Source organism: Mirounga angustirostris, unplaced genomic scaffold, assembly GCF_029215605.1.
Source record: "Mirounga angustirostris isolate CCGP_5_RB_7025 unplaced genomic scaffold, mMirAng1.0.hap1 SCAF_6, whole genome shotgun sequence".
NCBI lineage: Eukaryota > Metazoa > Chordata > Mammalia > Carnivora > Phocidae > Mirounga > Mirounga angustirostris.
The window spans coordinates 75,514,603-75,538,671 of NW_026991714.1; the positions used below are offsets into that span (position 1 = coordinate 75,514,603).

General features: G+C 42.1%; 1 protein-coding gene across 1 annotated transcript in view; it reads left to right on the plus strand.

Moving 5' to 3' along the window:
- A1CF (APOBEC1 complementation factor) overlaps window positions 1–24,069 on the plus strand; it is a 75,753-nt gene that overhangs the window by 45,085 nt on the left and 6,599 nt on the right. The window contains exons 5-9 of the mRNA XM_064593532.1: window positions 2,972–3,210; window positions 9,656–9,820; window positions 16,771–16,868; window positions 20,638–20,911; window positions 23,073–23,278. Of these exons, the coding sequence (XP_064449602.1) occupies window positions 2,972–3,210; window positions 9,656–9,820; window positions 16,771–16,868; window positions 20,638–20,911; window positions 23,073–23,278 (982 nt within the window). The remainder of the gene's footprint in view (window positions 1–2,971; window positions 3,211–9,655; window positions 9,821–16,770; window positions 16,869–20,637; window positions 20,912–23,072; window positions 23,279–24,069) is intronic.

Below are 24,069 nucleotides of genomic sequence, written 5' to 3' on the forward strand. Positions count from 1 at the left end.
AAGTCAATCAATTACTAGGTCATTTTTCTTAAACCCCTTAGCCGCAAAAAGATGGACTCGATTGGCAACCGTAGTAGCCTAGCCACTCAGTCCCAAGGTCGGATCCAGGAACAGAGTTTTGGAGGAGAGTATAAAGGAAGTTTCCCTCCCACACAGGCCTCCACAAATCGAAAAGAACTCTGTCTGGTATGTGGAGGGTTGTCTGGTGTGGGAACCAGGCGACCAGAGAACAGGTTTCTTCAGACAAATCCTGGGACCATCAGCACCTAATTACTCACACCTTCTCAGCATCTGTCATAGGAGATGATGTACACTGAACTGTTTTTGGAAAGGGCTCCAGAAAGCTCTATTTTAATATAGCTTTTTAATAGGACAGGTACAAGATTTCAGGGATCAGTAGAGTCCCCATTCCTTGGTCCTTCATGGAGCCTAGACATCTGGAAAGTGAGGGTTATTCTCAAAATGGCTTTTAGTTTGAGATGGATGGAGACTTGGCCACACAGGGAATCAGCACGGTTTGCTGTATGTACTCAACACTTTGTTACACACTGGGGCCTGTCCACGTTTTCTGAGAACAAATAGGGTGTGAAAAACGAGCACAATCAATCCATTCTAGTCACTCATATGTAACACTGATACATCTCTGTGAATTTCAGTGTCTTCATCTATAAAAGAGAAAGATACTTACCTCATAGGGGTATTATGAAAAATAAATAGATAATGCAGGCAAAGCTCACGTGGTCTGTGAGTGTTTGCTGAGGATTACGGTGGAGGAGGGGGAGGAGGGTGGGGAGGAGGAGCAGGAAGAGGGGAAGGAGAAATATTACAAAGCATTTGGAAAGAGCAGGCTGGTGGCCACATTCCAGTCAAAGTTCAGGTTGGATGCCAGAAACAAAGGGGAGGCACAGAGGTACTTTTAATCAAGGTGTAGGATAAATAGAATATGAAATAGTAGCAGAATAGATATCCCAGAGCCAACGTCCCCTACTTCCACTCCATCCTAGATCAGTCCTGCCAGAACAGAGAACCTTGCCTGCAGAGAACAGGATAATCTTCGATTTGCTTTTAGCCACTATTTCTCGGGGGATAGATAAGGTTCTTATCCGGAAAAGACCCATCATTGTCCTACCATCCTCCTCATCATCAAATATTTACTGAGATTTGTCTAAATGCCTGGCTTCTGGAGACATTAAAGCCATGCCCTCAGCGTGTGAGAGATGGCTTTTCGTCTCCAAGCAGTTCTGGGAAAGTGCCTGACTTAACCACACAGATTTAAAAATAGGACACAGAGACTCCAGACTCCACCTGCTGGTAACCGATACCTGACTGGCCCTCCTTCAAAAATAATAGAATTTCTAAAGAAATAATATTTTGGAATAGAGGGGTTTTTTAAGAAAACAACAACAACAAAGACAAAACCCCTGAAAGATGACTTTATCCACCCTTCCCTACCCACAAGGAAAAGCACATTCCTTGGGCGACGTTCACCAGACTGTAACAGACCTGTCGCAACTCTGCTAGGAGGTCCTCAGTTCTTCTGCAAAGCACGGAGGACAGGTAGGACAGGGGCCGATCCTGGTGAGCATACCTGCCACCCCACTGAGCACCGCTACTTCCGAGAAACCAGAGCAACCTCCCACTCACCGAGCTGAGCGCCTCTCTTCACGACATGCAGGGAGTTTCCGTGAAAGGAACTTTACCCATTTTAAGAACTTTAATAACTTTGTGTTATTATGAAAGTCACACAACAAACGGCAAAAAAAAGGGGGGGGCAATTAAAATTCAAACCATTCCTCCACAATCCCATTGCCCCAAGATAATCACTATGTCAGCTTTTTACTTTTTAGTATCTTCCTAGATTTTCGGTATGGTGCTCATCAAAATGGTCTTCTCATATACTTATCTTGAAGTCTTTGTTTTTTAAGCCAGTAGCATAGGGTGAGCTGGTTTTTTAACCAATAAATATTCTTCTGCATTACCACGTTGAAATGACTATCGAGCTTTCTACAGTATAAATGCCCAGCTTTTGAGTATCAGTGGTTCTCAGCCAGAAGCAATAGTGTGCACCCCAGGGGACATTTAGAAAGATGAAGAGGCATTTTTAGATGACCTGACAGGTGACTATTAGCATTTAGTGCACAAGAACCCGGGGTGACCAAGATACTGCTGTGCACAAGGAAGAAAGATCCAGCCCCAGAGTCATTATGCATCTCAGCCAAGATGCATAAAACTGGTCCTGGATGGTGGGATATTTTGGTTATATCCAATCTGGGGACTACTTAAATAACAGCAGTGAATATCCTGATACCAAAATGTTGGTTCATCTCTTTCTTAAAGACACTTTCCCAGAAGGGGCACTATTTGCCCCCAAAATTATATACGAAAGATTTTTGATACATTTTCCCAAGTGTCCCCCAGAAAAGCTTGACCTGCACTCTGCAGTGAAGTGAAAGTAGACATGAACTTGCTCATGAGCAACACTGCGCAGCAGAATCAGGAAGGAACAGAGAGTCTGGAGGCCAATTGCATCCCTTAAAATCTACAAAAGCTTAAGCAAGTCATTCAATTTCTCGGGGTCTCAAGTTCTTCATCTATAAAATGGAAACAGCACCTGCTCTACCCATCTTCCTTGTGTAGGCCAAGTAAGAGAACACGTGAAAGCCTGTTCAGCATTAGGGACAATTTCTAAGGGCCATCATGTTAAGTTGCTTCCCTATTTGGCTGGGAAGGAAAGGGAGCTCACAACTGTCTGGGGCCAGATAGCCTACGTGAATAATGGGGGCAAGGTGCACAGGCCTCGGGGTCAGGGATTATCCTGGGCAGTGAGGAAACAACAGGAAAAGACCAAACATCCCACATCCGCAGACCGTATCAGGTCCAGGGTCAAACATTTTACAGCTTCCATCTTAAGCCTCAATCACACAAGGATTCTTGCTGAGCAGAAAGAATGCTTTTTTTTTTTTTTTTGCAGAAATGGGCGTCTCTTAGGGGTGTGCGCCAGTGTGGACAACTGCCGACTGTTTGTGGGGGGAATCCCGAAGACCAAGAAGAGAGAAGAAATCCTAGCAGAGATGAAAAAGGTCACCGAAGGAGTTGTCGACGTCATCGTCTACCCAAGCGCTGCAGATAAAACCAGAAACCGGGGCTTCGCCTTCGTGGAGTACGAGAGTCATCGGACGGCTGCCATGGCCCGAAGGAAGTTGCTGCCAGGTTGGCACCCCTCCTCAAAGAGGAGACCGCCCCCCCCCCCCTGCTGCTTGCCTGCCCCAGGACGCTGTACACCTTAGCGAAGGAGGCAGAAGCTGGGTGTTGTGTGTTTGCTCTGGAGCTTTGCTTACTTGGTACTTTAAACCCCTTCCCCTCCTTATCTATGTCACAGTAGATGCAGCTCCCTGAAGTTTTCACTGACTAGTTCTGAAACGTATGCACGGAGGCTAATGAACGTGCGCTAACCCCGTGATGAAGTGTTACAGTGAAGAATCTTCTCAAAAGTGAATATATCTGCTGTTTTCGTATACAGAGGTTGTTAGCAGGCTTACTAGGAATGGAGTAGATTGTCCATTACGATGTCGAATAAACCTGGGAGTGACACATTATCCCAATGACAGCTAAGTGACATGAACTTGTATTAGGACTCCCCAGGGTCTAATATTTTCTAATTTGGGGAGAATAGAAATAATAGCGCTCCACAGAAAGGCACCTGTTAGGTACTACCACCACGGGGTGGGTCCCCTTTGGGCAACGACCATCAATTCCTGAATTTAAAGGACTCTACACCAAGACCCTGATCAGCTTTAGGGAAATTGTTGAAAATCCTCTGCTCATTCTCAAATATTCACTAAAACTTACACAAAGTAATTTATTAAGATGAATCAATATTAAAATGGTAAGAGGATTTCAAGAATGACAGAGTGGAGACATTGGAATCCACTCTTCTCTTGACCACCATGGAGAGCCACCAGAATTAAAGACAAACCACCACCACCTAAATTTATATTGTCCCTTAAAAACAAACTATGAATGAGTAAGTCAGGGGATGAAAGGTACAGCATAGGGATATAGTCAATGATATTGTAATAGCATATGATGACAGATGGTAGTGACACTTGTAAGCAAGAGAGAATCTTAAGCAGACTCTATGCTGAGCACAGAGCCCAACATGGGGCTCAATCTCGCGACCCTGAGATCATGACCTGAGCCGAAATCAAGAGTCGGTTGGAAGCTCAACCAACTGAGCCACCCAGGTGCCTCAGGGAGGATTTTTTATTAATATTTTCACGAAGGCAGGGGCGCCTGGGTGGCTCAGATGGTTAAGCGTCTGCCTTCGGCTCAGATCATGATCTCTATCTAGGTCCTGGGATGGAGCCCCATGTCAGGCTCCCGGCTCAGCGGAGAGTCTGCTTCTCCCTCTCCCTCTGCCTCTCCCCCTGCTCATGCTCTATCTCTCTGTCTCAAATGAATTAAAATATTTTTTTTTTCATGAAGGCAGCTGAAGTGAAAAGATAGGAGATAGCCCCCAAAGTTGCCAAATCCATTAGAGAGATGGGTATTTTTCATACTTCCTTTCACTACTGTCACCACCCGATAGTCAGATCCTGGGCCACACAGGTGCAGAGAATCCCCTGACACTCCTCCTGAGGTGTCCTTAGCCCCTCGGTGACCTGAACTTAATCTTTGGTATCCTCTTCAACTCCCCTCTTCAACAGTTCTTCCATGAAAAGTCCCTTGTATCCATCCTGATCTCAGACCATCGTTGGGGTCTAAAAATATATTTCCAAACAGAGACTGTTTTCAAAAACTCCAGATTATTCTCCCAGCTCTGCTCTCTTTTGGATGTACCCCACTCTCTGCCTCTTCCATCCTGAACATCCCCACCAGATTAGCATTCCCCATATATCAGGTCATCCTTTTGACAATTCTGGCGAATAGTGGGAATTTGATCTCTACGTGTCGGTGGGCTGAATGGTGCTGCTCACTCATCGGTTCAACAATAATCACCCACTACTTGCTGCCGAGGAGACCGAGAACAAACTGAGCCTATTGTTCAAGGCTCCAGTCCTTTCCAGACATATTTCTTACCTTCCATTTCCCAACAAAACCCTTCTTTCTAGCAGGATCAACTCCCCTGTGTTTTAGGCAATGCCATGCTGATCATTGTCTCCTTTATCCCGAAAGCTGTATCTCCCACTAGAATGACCTGCACCCTCCCCTCCTCTGCTGACCCATGGCATTCAAGGCCCCAGCTGAGCTGAGTTTCTTCAGCTGCGTGTGAGTCTGAGGGCGTCCTCAGCAGACGGACCATGAATGAGCAGACCAGAGCCGACTGTTCATTGCTGTTGTACCTCGTGAGCAAGTCGGCTACCCACTTGGACACCCTACTTATTACCTCACTGTCGATTCAACAACAATAGAGGATTTGGGTCACTGGCAATCATCTGGAGAGTCTAGTTTGAAAGAAGGTGATCTTTAGCAAACATGATAAGAGCCACAAGCAGCTCCTCCTTCTTAACTGATCCAGACTTGGAGACAGAAAACTGTTGTCTAATGTGACGTGTTGCTCCCCCAGCCACCTACCTCCCCTGCAGACAGTGGCAGCTCTCTCCCAACACTGTATCCTTGCAGAGGTGTGTGTGTGCAACACAGTCTTGGCGTCCAACCCCGAGGCTAGCGAGCATCGTGAGGACGCTCTGAGGAAAGTTCTTGCAGTGGTTCCACCATCAACCAGCGCGGAGATCACCTGGAGGGCTCGTGAAAGTGCAGAGGGCAGGGCCCACCCCCAGAGTTCCTGACTCAGTTGATCTGGTGTGGCGCCTGCTCATTTGCATTTGTAACGAGTTCCCAGGATGCTACACTACCAAGACCCAAGTTTGAGAACCCTTGATCTAAGTCAGTGGCTGTCCATCGTGGGCTGCAGATCTGAATAACCTGAGAAGGTTTTTAAACAATACCAGAAACCAAATCAACCTCAGATCAGCTGAATCTACTTCCCTGAGGTGCAGAGTAGGGCCCTGGTGTTTTAAGTTTTCCAGATGATTTTGTTGTGTGGCCAATGTTGTGATCCACAGCTAACTCCATTGGCTCAGGATACTGGCTGTCACCTGCTGGGGAGGTCAGTAAGAACATATGGAGGAGTAAATGGGAAGGTCACTGCTAACCATACCTCCTCCAATTCTGCCCACTGCAGCCTTCTGCAGACCTTCAGGCCGGCTGACGGCTTCCTGTGGTCCCAGGCCAGGATGGCAAAGGCTAATGGGCTAGAATAGGGTTCTCAATTTTGGCTGAATTAACTGAGGTGCTTTCAAGAATCCTGAGGCCTGTCATACAGGAATTCAGTAAAGTGGCAGGATATAAAATCAATGCACAGAAGTCAGTGGCATTCCTATACACCAACAACAAGACAGAAGAAAGAGAAATTAAGGAGTCGATCCCATTTACAATTGCACCCAAAACCGTAAGATACCTAGGAATAAATCTAACCAAAGAGGCAAAGGATCTTTACTCAGAAAACTATAAAATACTCATGAAAGAAATTGAGGAAGACACAAAGAAATGGAAAAACGTTCCATGCTCATGGATTGGAAGAACAAATATTGGGAAGATGTCAATGCTACCTAGAGCAATCTACACATTCAATGCAATCCCCATCAAAATACCATCCACTTTTTTCAAAGAAATGGAACAAATCATCCTAAAATTTGTATGGAACCAGAAAAGATCCCGCATAGCCAGAGGAATGTTGAAAAAGAAAAGCAAAGCCGGCGGCATCACAATTCCAGACTTCCAGCTCTATTACAAAGCTGTCATCATCAAGACAGCATGGTACTGGCACAAAAACAGACACAAAGATCAATGGAACAGAATAGAGAGCCCAGAAATGGACCCTCAACTCTATGGTCAACTCATCTTTGACAAAGCAGGAAAAAATGTCCAATGGAACAAAGACAGTCTCTTCAACAAATGGTGTTGGGAAAATTGGATAGCCACATGCAGAAGAATGAAACTGGACCATTTCCTTACACCACACACAAAAATAGACTCCAAATGGTTGAAAGACCTCAATGTGAGACAGGAGTCCATCAAAATCCTAAAGGAGAACACAGGCAGCAACCTCTTTGACCTCAGCCGAAGCAACTTCTTCCTAGAAACATCGCCAAAGGCAAGGGAAGCAAGGGCAAAAATGAACTATTGGGACTTTATCAAGATAAAAATCTTTTGCAAAGCAAAGGAAACAGTCAACAAAACCAAAAGACAACCAACAGAATGGGAGAAGATATTTGCAAATGACATATCAGATAAAGGGCTAGTATCCAAAATCTATAAAGAACTCATCAAACTCAACACCCAAAGAACAAAGAATCCAATCAAGAAATGGGCAGAAGACATGAACAGACATTTTTCCAAAGAAGACATCCAAATGGCCAACAGACACATGAAAAAGTGCTCAATATCGCTCGGCATCAGGGAAATCCAAATCAAAACCTCAATGAGATACCACCTCACACTAGTCAGAATGGCTAAAATTAACAAGTCAGGAAACGACAGATGTTGGCGGGGATGCAGAGAAAGGGGAACCCTCCGACACTGTTGGTGGGAATGCAAGCTGGTGCAGCCACTCTGGAAAACTGTATGGAGGTTCCTCAAAAAGTTGAAAATAGAGCTACCATACGATCCAGCAATTGCACTACTGGGTATTTACCCCAAAGATACAAAAGTAGGGATCCGAAGGGGTACATGCACCCCGATGTTTATAGCAGCAATGTCCACGATAGCCAAACTGTGGAAAGAGCCAAGATGTCCATCGACAGATGAATGGGTAAAGAAGAAGTGGTATATCTATACAATGGAATATTATGCAGCCATCAAAAGGAATGAGATCTTGCCATTTGCAACGACGTGGATGGAACTGGAGGGTATTATGTTGAGTGAAATAAGTCAAACAGAGAAAGACATGTATCATATGATCTCACTGATATGAGGAATTCTTATTTGCAGGAAACAAACTGAGGGTTGCTGGAGTGGGGGGTGGGGTGAGAGGGATGGGGTGACTGGGTGATAGACACTGGGAAGGGTATGTGCTCTGGTAAGCGCTGTGAATTGTGCAAGACTGTTGAATCTCAGATCTGTACCTCTGAAACAAATAATGCAATATATGTTACGAAAAAAAAAAAGAAGAAGAAGAAGATAGCGGGAGAGGAAGAATGAAGCGGGGGAAATCGGAGGGGTAGACGAACCATGAGAGACGATGGACTCTGAAAAACAAACAGGGTTCTAGAGGGGAGAGGGGTGGGAGGATGGGTTAGCCTGGTGGTGGGTATTGAGGAGGGCACACTCTGCATGGAGCACTGGGTGTTATGCACAAACAATGAATCATGGAACACTTCATCTAAAATTAATGATGTAATGTATGGGGATTAACATAAGAATTAAAAAATTAATTAATTAATTAATTTAAAAAAAAAAAAAAGAATCCTGAGGCCTGGACCACTCCTATCAAATTCAGGAAGGAGAGTCCTGGGGTCAGGAATGAGCTGGTCAATCTTTCATAGACAACTCCCGGGGAAAATCCAAGCCCTGACTTGTAACATTGCAGATCCCCGTGGAATGAATGGTACCACTGTGGCTGATTCCAAGCTACCAAGATGGCCTCAACTGATTTATAAAACTGAACATGTAACTGTCTAGTATAGCAAGTGGAAAGGAATTGGGTCCAGCACACCAATGAGTGGGACTCAGGTTGGGTATTTCTTAAAGCTCTTCCAAAACAACTAATAAAAAACACACAAGATTTCCAATCAAATTTAGAAATTGAGTTGACCACCCCACCCTACTTCCCCCCCACAGAGTGACTATGAGCAGGAACTGAGGTAGCAAATGGAAAACACAGTATATAGGGCAAGATGCTCAATAAATTGCAACTTTAGAAATACAAGAATAGATGTAGTCATGGGTAACGACTACCCCTTCAAAAAGAATTCAGTTTCTCATCACAGACCCTTCCATTGCTGTCTTCTTGAATGCAATAAAATATTTTTGTGCAGATTCCCAAGTTGTCCATGTGCTGTCAGGAAACTGGAGGGAACACGGCAGATGAGAGCCCTGACCAAGTGTAGGGTACAGAGAACAAACTAGGGGTCCCTGAGCCCTGCTCACTCCTGCCCACACATCAGTTTTTAGCTCGGTGGTGGCAACTGGTCATGCAGCTCCCAACAAGAGCAAACATACTTCCTAATGACCTTTTTAATGCTTCATGAAGTCAGACTCTAGGTCAGAGCCCTAAATCCATGTTTTCTCCTTTCTCCCGTTCTGCCACCTCCCTTTCAACAACTACCTCCCCACACCCTGCGAGAGCTGGCCCAAGACCCAAACCTGCCCATTGCTGCCTCATTTCTGTTCCATTTCAAACCACATCCTAGTTCCCTTTATGCTCAATTATTACAATAAGCCATCTGTCACACAGGACTCCCTTCTGGCTAGTTCTGCCATTTAATTGGAAGTTTTCTTAAAATCAATCATCACCTCTTATAATATTGGTTTTCAGGCTCCATCAAGATATGCTCAAAAGCATTGGTTGCATTTAAAAGGCCATCTCAGCGAACCAAGATGATATTGTCCTGATTTCTGTGTAACTAATCATACTTGTGATCCTTCTGAACAGGAAGGATTCAGTTATGGGGACATCCTATCGCAGTAGACTGGGCGGAGCCCGAAGTGGAGGTGGACGAGGACACAATGTCTTCGGTGAAAATCCTGTACGTGAGAAACCTGATGCTGTCTACCTCGGAAGAGATGATTGAGAAAGAATTCAACAATATTAAACCAGGTAAGACACACTAGAGAAGATTAAGTTTTCGAGGAATACTTTAAAAACACTTGTGCTTGAGATGACTTCCCGTGACTTTAAACAGAATAGCTTTCATTTAGCATTCCTATAATTGCATGTGGACTACAAAAACCATATTCCAGCCCTGGGATTAGAGAAAAAGAGACACATGGTCCTAAAACGTTTACCGACATTATAACTCTACAATTATCTGTGTGATTACTTAATTAATGCACATTCCCTTCACTAGACTATAAATCCCATAAAGGTCTTTTGGCTTCTATCGTCTCCTCAGCCCCTGTCTCCGGGCCTGGGTCATAGTAGATGCTCAATAAATATTAACTGTGTTGATGAATGCATGGCCAGAACTATATCTAAGGCAGGGTTTCTCAGCCTCAGTGCTCTTAACATTTTAGGCCAGATAATTCTTGGTCGTGGGGGGTCTGTCCTGGGCATTATAAGAATCTTAACAGCATCCCATACCTCTACCCTCTAGATGCCAGTAACAACTCCCAAGACATAGTAACCAAAAATGTCTCCAGACATTTCCCTGGAGGGCAAATTTGCCCCCAGTTGAGAACCACTGGTCGAATGGAATATGATTACGACTTCAGGTACATAAATAGGGAGGTGAGAATTAATTCTAGGAAACTCATTTGGGTGAAAAGGAAGGGAAAAGAACAGAGGGAGTGGAGGGGGATAATTATTGCTGCTCATCTTGTCACTACTTTGCAGTATCAGTTTTATACCATGAGATTCATCCCTCGTCCCTTTTTTCTCCTATAGGAACTACAATAGTGAGACAGGTAAAGCATTTCAAGAAACAATGTCCAAGTGAGCATTTCCCAAAGCCAGTTCTGCAGAACATTAATTCTGTGGACTGTTAATAGATGCTACTGATAAAAGGGGTCCATGGTCAAATAAATCCATAAACACCAGATTCAGGGCAATTAAACAGATTCTGTTTTATTGCAGGACTTATCAGAGTCCTTGAACTTCTAATATGCTTTGAAAGTCTCCAAAAGAAAATGTAGGATGGCTCCTTTCCCAAATTTTTGGACCATGGGTCTCATTTTTTGACCAGCCATCTTGTGGAATTAGCATGTTCTGGAACACACTCTGGCCTTAGTTTATCACTGTGGTAGCATCTTTCCACTTTCACAGCATGAGTCACCTACTGAGCACCATGATCCTAGGATGCAGGGTCACTTCTGCTATTATAAAGGTGAGAAAACCAAAACTCAGTAGTTACATTGCTTGCTCAGGGTCATACAACTAGCAAGTGGCAAATCCCACATTTGAATCCAGGTCTGGCTAAGACCACGTTCTTAGCCACTCTGTGACCTCCATGCCCCATCCTCATTCCACTCACTCACTCCTTCATTCAACTATCATTACTCTAGTAGCTCCCATGTGCCAAGCACTGTGGGAGGAGCAAACAGGTGTGCTGTGTGTGTGGAAGGAGTTTAAGATGTTCCAGAAGAGCCTCCCCCACAGCCAGGATGGCTCAGCCAGTTAAGTGTCCAACTCTTGATTTTGGCTCAGGTCATGATCTCAGGGTCGGGAGATCGAGCCCCACATCAGGCTCCATGTTCAGCAGAGAGTCTGCTTGGGATTCTCTCCCACCCTCTTCCTTTGTCCCTCCCCCCCAAAAAAGAGATGCTCCAGAAGAATAACAGCCCTGACAGCCTATCCTTGGGGCACAGAAAAGACTCATGTTTAGGAGAAGTGACGTGTGAGCTGAGATATGAAAGTTGATGCTTTTGTGGGCAGAGGAATGATATGTGCATGTTTAGATGTTACTCTGCTGCCTCCCACTCTGTGTTGACTTCCTACCTTCTTATTTTTATTTGATACTTCCTTTTGTTTCAGTCTTTTCAATAAACTGTATTGAGAGAATGGCATGTCCACATGCAAATAATAAAGTTGGTCTGAATTTATATAATAGGCAAAGTTAACTCAAAATGGATCAAAGACTAGCAAAAAAAGCTAATATTATTTAAAAAAAAACACTAGAGGAATATATAGGGTAAAGCTTCATGACATTGGATTTGGCAGTACACTCTCCGATGCTATTAAAAGTACAGGCAACAAAGAAAAAATAGATTAACTGAACTACATCCAAATTAAAAACTGCATCAGAGGACACTTTCAACACTGAAAAGGCAATGCACAGAATGAGAGAAAACATCTGCAAACAATACGTCAACCAAAAATTAAGTAAAACTTCAAATGTATATTTGTCCAATGAATACTGTGCAATTGTCATAGACACATGGTCAACACGCACATTAAAAGATGTTCAACGTCACTCGCTATTCACCCAGGAAATGCAACCCCTAACCGTTTTCCACCTGCCAAGATAGCAATAGTAGTAGTAGTGATCATCAAAGAAGATGACACAGATGTTGGGAGAAGCTGGAGGAATGAGAACCATGTGCCCTGTTGATGGAAACACAAAATAATGCCATCAGTGGAGGAACTACACGTGGGGTCCTAAAGAACAGATAATCACCATATAATCTGACAATTCCACTTCAGGGCATACGCACAAAATGAATAAAAGCAAGGGCTTGAACAGATAGTTGCATACCGTGCTCACAGCGGTATTATCTGTATCACCCAAGATGTGAAAACCACGCGGGAGGGGTTGGAGCAATAAAACATGGAATGTGTGTGCAGTGGGGACCAGCACTCACACCTAAACTGCAGGAAATTTTTGAAACATACGACATGGATGCACCTTGGACACACGCTGTATGGCGCCAGTTATCCGAGGTTCCTGAAGTAGGCATGGTCCTAGAGACGGGCTGCAGAATGGTAGCTGCCCAGGGACAGGGGAGAAAGAACTCAGAAATGATTATTTAATAGATACAGGGTTTCAGTTTGGGTTCACGAAGAGGTTCTAGAAATTCATGATGATGACAGTTGCACAATATATTTCTTCCTTTTATCTAATTAAAACATTCCTGTTTTGTTTTGCTTTGTTTTTGCCTTTTGGAAAAGTCTGGAATGAGACCTCCAAGACTGCTTCCTTTCCTGGTCACTGGTCATCAGCTTATCGCGTTAAAGGGAGACATGTGCTTGGGTCCTCCTGGTTATAATGAAAATAATAAATGCGGGCTCTCTCCCTCTCTCCTTCTCTCCTCTCTCCCTCTGGTGGCACAGCTCAGAGCTCTATACTGATGTGTGGCACCTTCTCGGCACTCCACCAAAGAATATGAACTATAGAGGGTGGAGAACTAGCAGACACCTGCTGTATTAGGAAGAAAAAAATCAGAGCTAACCAGTTTATTTTCCAGTGGAAAGGGTGTGTTTATACTTATCTAGGAAAATTTTCAGAGAGAAACAGGAAAATACCGCTTTAAAAACCCTATTGAAAGTTTGGATCCCTCAGAGGAGCCCGAATATTCCCGGCAAATATTTGACCCTATTATTTTAACCCTGATTAACCTGAAAATACTCTACTGCCATTCAGAGAAATAAGTGACAATCAGAACAGAAACTGGGGCTGAAAACAGGTTCATCCCCAGTGTAGCCTAAGGCTCTCTGCTGAAATTCCAATTATAGTCATTCTACAAAATCTGATTTCCCTAAAACAGTTTCACATCCGAATCACCTAGAGGGCATAAAACAGATTGCGGGCCCTTCCCCCGGGACATTTCTGAATCAGCGGGTCTGGGGTGGGTCCAGGCATCGGCATTTCGCCTAAGTTCCAGGGGGAAGCTGATGCAGCTGGTCTGAGGACCACACTTGGAGAACTGTGGCCCTCTGATCATCTTCCCTTCAGATAACAGGTGTGTTTCCCTTCTGCTAATTGATGCACTGCTGACAAGTTGACCATGAACACAGTAGTATTTTTCCAATTCCCTGTATTATGACTTCGGAGTCTTTTGCAACACTGCTGATGACGACCACTGATATTTTATCGCTTCTACCCTCTGCCAAACAACCATGGGTAAACAAACTCTTATAGACTCAAGAAGGGGCATATTATCATAAGCCATGTGGTGAATACGATTGTGGAGAAAACCAAACTCTCACTTTCTAACTTGTTTCACGAGGCTAAATCTTCATACATTAAGATTTCCAAAGTCAGGTGCAGCTGAAGAGTGCTGCTTAAAAATGCAAGCCGGTTTCATTATTTGCGAGCAGAATTTGGGGGCATTTAGAACCATTAGCTTCCGAAATGCCACCTTTGCTAGAGTGTGAATTGACTGGTAATATTTGCTCATTCCATGTATATTTGTAGAGAGGCATCTGTGCACACGGTACTAGGTAGGACCTGGGTGATGCTAATACCAGGACGCCCCTGAAACAGATCCTGTTCTCAGGGGGCTAAGGGTCGAGAAGAGCTTCGATGAAGGGCAGCACTGAAGAATGAATGGAGCCAAGACTGGAAAGATAGAGACCCTCATTGCCCCCCCCCCTTCACTTCTCAATGACCAGGACAAGCCATAAGGTTGGGTTTTGATAGTTACACTACCTGACACTGAAGGACTAAAGAGACCATGCTGGAAGGTCAGTTAATTCCATGTCCCCTGCTTTGTGGTCTCAAATACCTTTATGTATTTCCTCAGCCTCGCCAGACAATTGGGCTCTGGACAGCCACTGCCATAAGAAGTCAAGGGTTGAATGCTGAGGGACGAGAGGGATGCCACAATGGTTTTAAATGATCCCTACATTACAGCCCTACCATTATTCCAAAAGACAACTTAGAGCCGTTGAACCATGTGATTGCCTTTGTAACCTTGAATCTAAGAGGATAGATAACTGAACCTTGATAGGGAGAGGACAATGGAGAACCCTTATCTGCTCTTCTGGTCCTCCCTGGGGAAGGGTCCCATCATAGGTTATGTCTGGTGATTAGGATAAGAGAAGAAACCCAGTCTCTCGAGATACACCCGAGTCAGTGTCACTGAAGGAGGACAATTGGCACGTTAACTGCCAACTGTTAAACTGTTAACTGCTAACAAGTTGCACAAGTGTCCATTTCACCTTCCCTCCAGGAATAACTTTTTTTTTTTATTCTTATGTTAATCCCCATACATTACATCATTAGTTCTAGATGAAGTGTTTCATGATTCATTGTGCATAACACCCAGTGCTCCATGCAGAATGTGCCCTCCTCAATACCCACCACCAGGCTAACCCATCCTTCCACCCCCCTCCCCTCTAGAACCCTCAGTTTGTTTTTCAGAGTCCATCATCTCTCATGGTTCGTCCACCCCTCCGATTTCCCCCGCTTCATTCTTCCCTTCCTGCTACCTTCTTCTTCTTCTTCTTTTTTTTTTCTTAACATATATTGCATTATTTGTTTCAGAGGTACAGATCTGAGATTCAACAGTCTTACACAATTCACAGCGCTCACCATAGCACATACCCTCCCCAGTGTCTATCACCCAGTCACCCCATCCCTCCCACCCCACCCCCCACTCCAGCAACCCTCAGTTTGTATCCTGAGATTAAGAATTCCTCGTATCAGTGAGATCATATGATACATGTCTTTCTCTGTTTGACTTATTTCACTCAACATAATACCCTCCAGTTCCATCCACGTCGTTGCAAATGGCAAGATCTCATTCCTTTTGATGGCTGCATAATAAGGAATAACTTCTTTTTAAGGTTGAGTCATCAACAATATTTTCTAGCAACATTTTAATAATAAAATGTAAAGTTCAACCATTTTGGTAAAACTTTTTTTATATATATAAGTTACCACCAACATATGCAGCAGCTCCTCAATATGAAAATGGGTTAGGTTGATTTGTTATTTGTTTATTACACAAATAATACCAATCAGCATTGCAAATGTTTGCAGAATACTGAAGCATATAAATTAAAATATGAAATTTCCCTTTATTCTCTCCAGTTTTTCTCCCCGTTCCTAAAGTTACCTCTATTTTAACAGTTCTCTTTTTGTGTGTGTATTCCTATTTATGTGTGTATATATTTGGGTTGGAATTTTAAAAACATAAATGTTACAGTATTATACTTACTATTTTACAACCTTTCAAATTTAACAATAGGTCTTAAATCTTTCCACGTAAGTATACATAGGTCTACTTGTTCTCATTTTATTTGATACGAATGTACTAGGTCTAATCAATCTCATGAAAATGGACTTTAAGTGATTTCATTTTTGCTATTTCAACAGTGGTAGAGTTAATGTCTTTATGCATGATCCTTTTGCATATAGGAGTGCTTCTTTAAAAGACATTCCTCAAGGTAGAATTAGTGGATATCTACATTATTTCCAACATGTAGATATTATGAACAGCATGGTAAGGAACTATCTTGGTTCAAAAGAATATCAGATAAGCAGTTAAGAGATTCTGTGTTCTAGTTTCTAGCTATGTCAACTCTTATGAATCTCACTTCCCTTGTCAGAACCCTAGATTCCTAATCTTTAAGTTAAAAATACATACATGAAGGTCAAATGAATTTTTTAAAAAACTTAAAGTACATTATTGCTGAAGTCTCTCCTAACTCTAAAGTTGTATTCCATAAATCAAGAGATAAAACATTTTTCTGGGGGAAAAGCCATAAAATTGTAAAAGGCAATCGCCTAAGTATAGATTTATAGGATGACCAATAGTTAAGTTCAAATCACTTCAATGAATATTTCACCAAGTATAAGTTACTATCTTTTACACTGTATGCCAGACAAAATAAGATACTGCTTCTATCCTTAAAGATCTTATAATCTAGGAAGTGGAAAACACAAATTCATAACAGACAATAAGGCAGAATACAGGGGATATAAAAAAAAATTACAAACAAAAGCTTCTGTTGAACGTGTAGAATTCTAAACCTGGACATAGCGAATATTCTCAATGAGATCTTTACCTGAGTAATGAGTCTCCAAAAAAAAAAAAAAAAAAACAAATAAATAAAATCATTCTCAGGGCTCTCTCAGGTTTGCTAATGGGGCTACTTTCCGTTTCCAGGTGCTGTGGAGAGGGTAAAGAAGATTCGAGACTATGCTTTTGTGCACTTCAGTAATCGAGAAGATGCAGTGGAGGCTATGAAAGCTTTAAATGGGAAGGTAAGGTAGGACAATACACACACACACACACACACACACACACAGGTTTCACCGAAGTGTGGTGTGGAAATTTTATTCAGAAGAATGATCCCGCGAGTCTGTGTCACTCAGGCTTTCTCCACCTCTGACAAGACTGCCTGGGTCCATGAAGATGAACAGAAGAGAAGTGAAAGAAACACAGTGGAGATGCGCTCACGTATCTGGCTCTCTCTCTAATTTTGGGTGATTTGAACAAGTCACCGACCCTCAATTTCCTTACAAAGTGGGGGATTGGAGTACATTATTTCAAGGTGTTTTTCTCAGGCCCTGTTTTCTCTCATTACTTCAAGAGATTATCACCTCGCTAATGCAGTATGTTGGAGACTGAGGACCAGAAAACCGGTCAATTCTGTTGTCATTCTGCCCTCAGAGTTTGCACTCCCTACTCTGGAAGGCTCTGGATCTCTTCCCCTTGCCAAGAGTGGGGCCTGGGGAAAAATGAGCTTCTAAAATCCTTTCTCCTGACTTGTACATAGAGACCAAGATCATATTTACTTATCAATGCAATAAACATTAAAACCCATCTATAGACCACTTACCTTGCTAAACAATGTCTGGGACACAAAAAAACAAAGAAACTTGCCAACAAGCTAGAAGTCTATGGAGGAATAAGACGAGTACACAAACATCTTTCATAGTTTAGCCAAATAAGTTCAGTTTCATTAAATTTATGGATAGATAGAGATCTATCTATCTCTCTATCTATATAAATAGAGAGAGAGCGAGGTGAGAAAGTCCAAAGGAAGGAGGAGCAAATCAGAATCAGAAAATCGTCATGGAGACGAGAAGATGGTATCCATGAGAAGCCATAAAAATTGGGCAGAATTCTCAAAGGAAAAAACCACAGAAACAGAGAGACAGTCTGAGGCATGGAATTTGGAAAGAGCAGGAAGTGACTGAGGAACAGTGAAAGTAGACCAATTCGGTTAGAACATCACGCATGTAGGGCTGTGTCTCCCATCAGGCTTTGCACAGTTAGTGCTAACAGCAGACAGATGGCGAAGGGACTAAGTACAGAAACGTGAGTGTAGGGAAGGGGAATCAAGTGGAGGAACCAAGGCTCGCAGTGCTACCAGAGTCAAGGCGACGGGGGGGCCAGAGAAGTAACCAGAAACCTAACGGAGAAAGGACTGTGTAGAGCAGGTCTCCTTGGGAGAAGTAGGGATCTTTGGCCAAAGGACACAGCCAGGGGCCAAGGGAGCATCTCCCCGAGCAGGTCCTTCAGTCACAGGTGGCTGGGCTTAGGGGCCAATCCGGGGCCCACACACACGTTTGGGCTTTGGAGGAAAAAACATACTGACTCCAAAACACAAAAAGAAAACTGTAAAGCAAAAATTGAATGCAAACTTAAATACATGTCCATCAAGCAAAACATGATTTCATCTTCATTTGTGATTACATTTAGTATGATAAAACTGTTATTACCTTGGGAACAATTTGTAGGTTAGTTTCTCAATCTGAAAACATTCCTGAGGATACATGATGATTGCAGAGAAGGGACAGTCAGTCATAAATTAAGTGCTAAATAATTACATTGAAATAATCACAATGGAAAAATATTCAAATTGTTCCCAATTTTAACAGCTAGAAATTTTATAGCAATGTGATATAAGGTTAAATATATATTCAATATATTAAAATATATACCAAATATTATATTTAACTATAATGTTGTATGGGAAAATCAAAAGTAAGTTTGCCTAGAACTATGCAAGCTTTGAGTATGCATATGCATATTAAAAGTTAACTTATTAGACAAGGTGAGACTGAAGCTTTTTGTGTAATGGAGTAATGATCACATACAATTTAGAGAAATGAATGTACTAAGAGTTGCAATTTTATGGAGTAGGAAGAGACATGTCATTGGTACTATTTCAAAAGCTACTACAGTCACCCAAACAGGAAGAAATAGGGCTTGAGAAAGGGCAGGAATAGAAAGTAGGATAAAGCTCCACACGGGGCTATGGGGGATGAATTCAAAACACCCAGGAAATGATTGGATGTTGGAGTAAGCAAGAGTCATTAGTTTTCAATATGGGAGACTGGAGACAGTCAGAGAAGCCAGGAAAGGAAACCTATTTAGAGGGAAAGGTGATGACCTGAGCTTTACATTTGATTGTTCATCTATTCTAGAAATACTTGTGAATATCTGTGATGTGCAAGGAATTTTGCTGGGCTTGGGAATATACCGATTAATAAGATATCATCCTAGCTCTTGAAACATCTAGACCAAATAACTAAAATACAATACTGAGTTTAAACCACTATTACAGGGGCAGTTGAATGCAGCACAAAATCTATTACAATGTGAAATCTGACTTTGCAGTAAAGAATCATTCCATTAGAAATGTCTCCTGATATGGAAGGGCCTAGAAGCAGAGACCTATTTGGGTCTCTCACTTTCCTCAAGACAGGACTGAAGATAAAGAATCTTATATGTAAGACCACCCCATTCCTTTGGATACTCAGGTCTGTTTCTTCTAATTACATCAACACCAGTGTGAGATAGTTGAATATGACCAGGATTCTCTCTCCCGGTGTATTCCAGCTAACATGTTGGATACAGGCTCCCGCTCTTAAAAAGTAGGGCAGATATATGAAACTAGGAACAAGTGACAACCAGGAAGTACAACTTTGTCCAGCAGACTTCAGTGATCTCAGAACCCCTGAAGCACTCACAAAATGGCAAGCTGCCGTGAAAGGGAATTCTTGAGGGAATGCTTCATATTACTTCTTTTCTTTATAAAAATAGAAGCTTATAATAGTCTTATGCAGAAGAAGCTACAAACGCTTCCTCACAACACCTTGTCCCATTGATAAGAAATACCTCAATCCATCAAGCGTTCGTTGAGAGCCATCTTTGTCTCGTGCGTGTGCAAGCAATACGGAAAAGTGAGTCACGCGTGTAGCTCTACACATAGCCTTTTTCTTCAACATCTGGATCTGTTTGCAAACTGTCCAAAACTTGCATCAGAAAAAAGCCTCTCCAATAATTCTTGAGGACAAATTTTAAGAAGTGCATGACTTGAGAAATCTCAGTACTGCCCCTGCTATCCCTGCCAGTTCCCAGCTCTTTAGCAGGTCAAAAAGCTGCTTCACAGGTACCTCTGGGGAACAACACTGTAGCCTCTACAACACAGTAGCCTCCTTGATTCTCTTCCTTAAATAGGGCCCCACTTCTAAGCCTCTCTTCTCCTTCAATGAAAACTTACCCATAGTGTGGCTGCTCGAAGGAGTAAACCATTTAGCTGGCTGGGGGCCAGAAAGACCTGATGAGGCTACCCATGCCACAGTGTCAACAATCGATAAGATTTCCTGATTGGTGTCCTTCCACCTTCACTTTGCTGCGCTAAGATGTAGACATTATATTCCACCCATTAGTAACCTAAAAGGTCTTAGAATTATATAATATGTAACTTAAAACATATATCGCATAAAACTATCACATAATTCTCTGTCACAGTGACTGTACCACATAATTTATAACCAGTATGTCAGTGGTCAGTGGCCAGTTTGTTCCTGTCAAACCTGTTGCATATTATATGCAAAAACCACTCAGGAAAACTCAACTGACACACAAACATGAACTCATGAAGAGACAAGATACATGTAAGTGAGACAGTCTGTGAGCAAAACAGCAAATCGACTAACACTCAAGAGCCCAGGGCTCAACCACACTTGGTTGTCTTCATATCTTCTTGTGTTGCTTCTTTTTTGCTCTCTGTGACAGGTGCTGGATGGTTCCCCCATTGAAGTGACCCTAGCCAAACCAGTGGACAAAGACAGTTATGTTAGGTACACCCGAGGCACGGGTGGAAGGGGCACCATGCTGCAAGGAGAGTACACCTACTCTTTGGGCCATGTTTATGATCCCACCACAACCTACCTTGGAGCTCCTGTCTTCTATGCTCCTCAAGCCTATACAGCAATCCCCAGCCTTCATTTCCCAGCCACCAAAGGACATCTTGGCAACAGGGCCATTATCCGAGCCCCTTCTGTTAGAGGTAACGCTCATCAGCTCTTGCTCTAGAATAACTCTACAATTTCAAATGATTTGTATTGCAATAGCCTTAGACAAATGGGATGGACCCACTGGGAGAAAAGGACTGGAAAAATCGTTTATGAAAAATCAAGTATTGTTATATCAGTAGTTGTCCTTCCATAAAAATTTTTTTTCACATTACAACTGGTTATTGAAAAAACTTGGTCAGAATATAGCACAAATGAGTCTAATGCATACATTTGATCTTTGCCTGGGCCCATAAAACTTGTGCAGACTAAGTAGTTAGCTTCTCCCTTACCATTGGACCACCATATTGCAGTCATATGTGACTCATTAGAAAACCTAAGTGAGGGGTGCCTGGGTGGCTCAGTTGTTAAGCGTCTGCCTTCAGCTCAGGTCATGATCCCAGGGTCCTGGGATCAAGCCCCACATTGGGCTCCCTGCTCAGCTGGAAGCCTGCTTCTCCCTCTCCCACTTCCCCTGCTTGTGTTCCCTCTCTTGCTGTGTTTCTCTCTGTCAAATAAATAAAATCTTAAAAAAAAAAAAAAGAATGAAAGAAAACCCAAGTGAAAGCAGGATGGTCCAATGGAAACCAGTTATCTCAAATGGCAAAAAACAAGTCAAGGCACATATGTATTTAATGGTAACTCAGTGGCATCATATTCATACATAAATCACAAATTATCATACATATTCTAACAGATATATGAGATACTTTCATCTGACCTCCCCCTAGAAATATGTGCTGTGTCTTCTAAGAAGCCCCACTATTGAGGAAATCAACTTATTTCTCCAGGATATGGAGAACTAAATAGTAAAGTCCAAATAGAAGAAAGACTGACTACCATACAATAAATCTTTCCTATGTAATCCTACAAGAATTCCAAATGTTCACACAGTTCTCTGGGCTCAGTTCAAGCAACACAGACAATAAGGAAAGCGTTTTTTAACTTCTATTAAACTAGTTTGTCTCTGCCTAATGGAATCCTTCAAAATAATACTGCTAGGATAGAATTAATGCCAAAAGAATCCCAGTTCTATTTTCCAAATATGACACCATTCTGGGCAATTTGGCAACCAACTGTATTTAACTCTGTCCCTGGGTTTTACTTAGAAGCAAAGGGACATGTCCAGGTTACTGTGAAAACAATTATCTTACTGCGTTTTACTATTTTTCAGGAAAACTGAATTGACCATCCTAGAAGTTCTAGTCTTCAACAGCCTTAAAATTTCCATAATCGTAATAAAATCACTCTACCCAAAATTATAATGCAAAAGAAATCATCAGGTTTTCCTCCAGGATAATCTATGGCAAATTATGTCATTAAAGTATTGTGCATTTATAATCTGAAATCATATTATTAAATAATTTATATATTAAATATAAATTGTCAACCAGTTGTAATGTAGGAAAAAAAAACAAGCTCCACTCCAAGGGAAAAAATACCTTATAGCAAGAAAGGAATCAATGAATGATATTCATGGATGAAGGGTAATCAACTTAATTTTTTTATCACTTTACATCACCAATAGGAAATCAAAGTATCAACATGGCAAAACAAAAAATCAATAGGAATCTACTAATGAAACTCAATGGAAATTTAAGCCTAACATTGTCTGATTATAAAACAGAAAATAGTGAACCTATAAATATGTTTTCTAAATGTTCAAACATTTCCCAACTGATCCTTGGGGATGGGATTATTGGGGAAGCTAAAATCCATTTCTGATTTACTGATCAATGATAAGAATGCAAGACTTATTTTAATACATGTGGTCATACCATGCTGGGATGTTTAAATACCTTCCCAACGTTTATTAGTCTATAGAGAAATGTCAACAAAAGGTCAACTGAAGATAGAAATTGCAAATTTTTTCTCTGTGTCGAAGTTTTAAAGTTGCTCATGTACTTATCAATAGCTTTGAGAGTATGGCTTTCTTTCACAGATAGTAAAAAAAAAAAAAAAAAGGACAAAAAAATAAACAAGACACTTACGGTAAACCCTATGTTATATTGAGTTTCATTACATTAGAATCCTAGAGTTTTCTATGCATCTTGAGGGCAATGATCAATGTGACTTGGGCTAACTTTTCCATTACAGTAATATTCAGGGTGATCTTCTGGTGGTTTGATTCAGTTTAATGCCTTCTTACGTTCCTAGAAATTTACATGAATGTACCTGTAGGGGCCGCGGGAGTGAGAGGACTGGCCGGCCGTGGCTATTTGGCCTATACAGGCCTGGGTCGTGGATACCAGGTCAAGGGAGACAAGAGAGAAGACAAACTCTATGACCTTTTACCTGGGATGGAGCTCACCCCAATGAATCCTGTCACTTTAAAACCCCAAGGAATTAAACTTGCTCCCCAGGTAGGTAATGTTATTCCAGAGATAGTTTCCTTAAGTTAGGCCAAAGACCATCAACATTTGCCTTTCATCAAATGACCTGACTTGATCCCTACTTGGGCTATTGTTTTGTTTTGTTAAATAGGTAAAGTGGCCAATCAACATAAGGTACTATGAGAGAATGCTAACTGCTGAGGGCCACTGTTCCATCACAGGCTTTCTTATATTTCCTAAATAATCTGAACTGGAATGCAAAGATCCTGAAAGCCATTAAGAATTATCAACCGATACCTTACATGAAAATAAAATGAAGCAAAGACTCAAAGTAAACGCCTACTGTGTAGGAGCTGGCTAATGGAGAGTATTCAAGACAGGGAATGAATAGGCCACTTAGGACATCTTTTATTGGAAACACTGGGTGTGAGAGAAAACACCATACCATCCATGGTGATATCATGGACTTGTATTAATGATAAGATGCCATCTATCATATCCAATTAGGTCTCCCAGGATGATTATGCTTGGGGAAGGGCATGATGGTGAAATTTTAATGCTTTCATTCCACAGCTCCAAGTTTCCATATTTCTGCATGAGGCTGTGGTTTTTATTATCGGAAAATCAGAAGTTATAAAAGCTGTTCCAGGATGGCAAGTGAATAACAGGGGTAAAAATAAAACAAAACAGGATCTATGTGAACCCTGAGCCTATTCCCTGTGGGTGTGCAGTGCATGCCAGGCTTTCTGTAGAGAAACTGGCTGAAGAAGCCATACCTAGTTGTTCAGAGATATAGTTTGTGGACCCTCAAGGAAACATCC